Source organism: Montipora capricornis, chromosome 6 (assembly GCF_036669925.1).
Source record: "Montipora capricornis isolate CH-2021 chromosome 6, ASM3666992v2, whole genome shotgun sequence".
Lineage (NCBI taxonomy): Eukaryota > Metazoa > Cnidaria > Anthozoa > Scleractinia > Acroporidae > Montipora > Montipora capricornis.
The window spans coordinates 29,527,241-29,529,740 of record NC_090888.1 but is presented as its reverse complement, the minus strand read 5'-3'; the positions used below and the strand labels follow the sequence as shown (position 1 = coordinate 29,529,740).

Here is a 2,500-nt window from a genome sequence, read left to right as displayed (position 1 = left end):
TACAACCTAGCCTCTTTAACCAATCACGTTGATGTAAGCGCAGAAAACGACTGACATCACAACATGTACTCTTTCTCGATACCAAAGGTGATTTGTACATCTCGATTTCTCTCGAAACTAAATGTCTCTTTGTTTAGGTTGCTTGAGTCCAACGAATTACGTTCGTTTGAGCTGCAAAACACCTGCGTGCAATAAGTCAAAGAATTGTTCTGTCCACGCAAGCGAAGAAACTGCTGGTTGGAAAGCAGGCATTTTGGTTGGTTATTGTGCAAACTGTTCCAAAGCGGCCAGTGCCGCTAAAGGAACCAAAGCTAAAGGAACCAAAGAGAAAAATCACACCACAAGAAAATGTCTTACACTTGGCCAAAAAGTGGAAGTGATATGTGCATTTCAAAAGATTCGAATGTGGGAAGACGCAAATCATCAAGATATTAAAGAACAAAAAGAGTATTCTTGAGGCATGGTCTTCAAACAGTGCTACCAACTGTAAAAGATCAAGCAATGAAAAATTTACTATGGGAATGGTCTATGAGAGTGCGACAATCAAATATTCCAGTGAATGGACCAATGTTAAGAGAAGAAGCAAGACTAATCACTGAAAAGCTTGGCGAAACTTCGTTTAAAGGCACTGATGGTTAGCTTGCTAAATGGAAGCAGAGGCACAGTGTAGAGCAAACGAGTGTTGGAAGCAGAGGCACAGTGTAGAGCAAACGAGTGTTGCCGGTGAGGAGCGAGATGTTTGTCAAAAAATACTTGAAAGCTGGAGAGAGCGGGTAAAGGAATTTATAAGAGGTTTTGAACCAGCCGACATTTGGAATCAGGATGAGACTGGTACAATGTGGAAAGCGCTACCTGAGAAATCCTTAGCAGAAAGGAGCAAGCGCTGCAGAGGGGGGAAAAATGCCAAGCAAAAAATCACAGCAGCGTTTTTTGTGAATGCCGTTGGTGGAAAGGAAACCCCGATCCTAATTGGCAGTAGTAAAAAACCCCGCTGTTTCGCAAATTTGCTGGATACCTCTCGTCCTTGTGGAGCTGATAATTTCAGTAATGACAAGGCGTGGATGAAGTCAGACATTATGATAAACGTCCTGACCAAACTAAACAACAAGCTTAAGCGCACTGACTGACAGATCCTCTTGTTTCTGGACAATGTACCCTGCCATCCCTCTTCTATGAACGGTATGTTCTCGAATATCAAAATTGAGTCTCTACCAAAGAACACCACCTCACGCACTCAACCCCCAGAAACGTCAAGAACAAATTCCAGAACAAACTCAACGAAGACATCAACGCAGTAACTTTAATTCGATGCTCGAAGTTCATTAACTAAAGCAGTTGCTAAAAAAAAGCAAACACAAATACGTTACTGCAATGAGCTAAGTGCACAGAAATCGACAAAAGAATTGCAAACGACGAAACAAACTAAACCAAGGGACGATAAAACTTATAACAAACAAAGTTGACTTTCCGAAGTACAAAATGAGAAATGAATGTTTAAGCAAAGCAGCGAATTTATACTAATGAACTACGCAAAGGCAAAATTATGCAGGGAAAAACTAACAGAATGATTACGAAAACGACATATAAGCGTGAAAGAAAGTAATTTTAAAAACAAAGGCGAACAAAATATTCATAAAAAAATGTGGTAGCAACACATCAGCAAAATCAAGAAATCGACAAAAGCCTCTATTCCTGCGAACAAGAATTCAAACTTTTAGAAGCTTGACAAGACGCAGCACGAGAAGCTTCTGAGGGACAGCATCACAACCACCTATAAGAAAGCTAGCGCTGACGCCGCCAGCATCATTGACTCACAAGCAAAATCTATCGCCCCAAAACTCAACTTCGACAGCCGCACAGAACAAATCGCAAAACAACAAACTTTTCTTACCTTAAAAGACCTCAAAGATAACTTCGCCAGCCACCCCACATGCCGCCTCATAAATCCTGCAAAAAGCGAACTCGGAAAAGTCAGTAAACAAATTCTCGACAATATCAACTCGAAAATCAGAAAAATGACAAAGCTCAACCAGTGGAAAAACACATCAGATGTAACTAATTGATTCACCAGCATACCCGACAGGCAAAAGCATTGGTTCACCTCGTTCGACATCGACAATTTTTACCCATCCATCACAGAATCTCTTCTCTCTAAAGCCATTTCATTTGCCAAAAATTTTACCACAATCAGCGACAAAGACATCGACATAATCATGCACTGCCGGAAATCACTCCTTTTTGACAACGAGACTGCCTGGACCAAGAATAACCACAGCGATGTAACTATGGGCAGGTTTGACGGAGCCAAAGTTTGTGACCTTATCGGTCTTTCCCTCCTAAACAACAACCTCAGCGAGAAATACGGCAAAAACAACGTAGGACTCTACAGAGACGACGGGCTGGTACTTCTAAGAAACGCGAACGGACTAGAAAGGACATCACACGAGAATTTAAGAAAGAAGGACTGAACATTTCTATAAGTACAAACCTAAAAATCTGC

At 41.2% G+C, this 2,500-nt stretch overlaps 1 protein-coding gene across 1 annotated transcript; it reads left to right on the top strand.

The window, feature by feature from the left end:
* The first annotated feature begins 647 nt into the window (after window positions 1–647).
* On the top strand, window positions 648–1,127 carry LOC138053600 (tigger transposable element-derived protein 6-like). Its single transcript, XM_068900208.1, has one exon. It carries the CDS (start codon window positions 648–650, stop codon window positions 1,125–1,127), a length of 480 nt encoding a protein of 159 aa, XP_068756309.1.
* The last annotated feature ends 1,373 nt before the right edge of the window (window positions 1,128–2,500 follow it).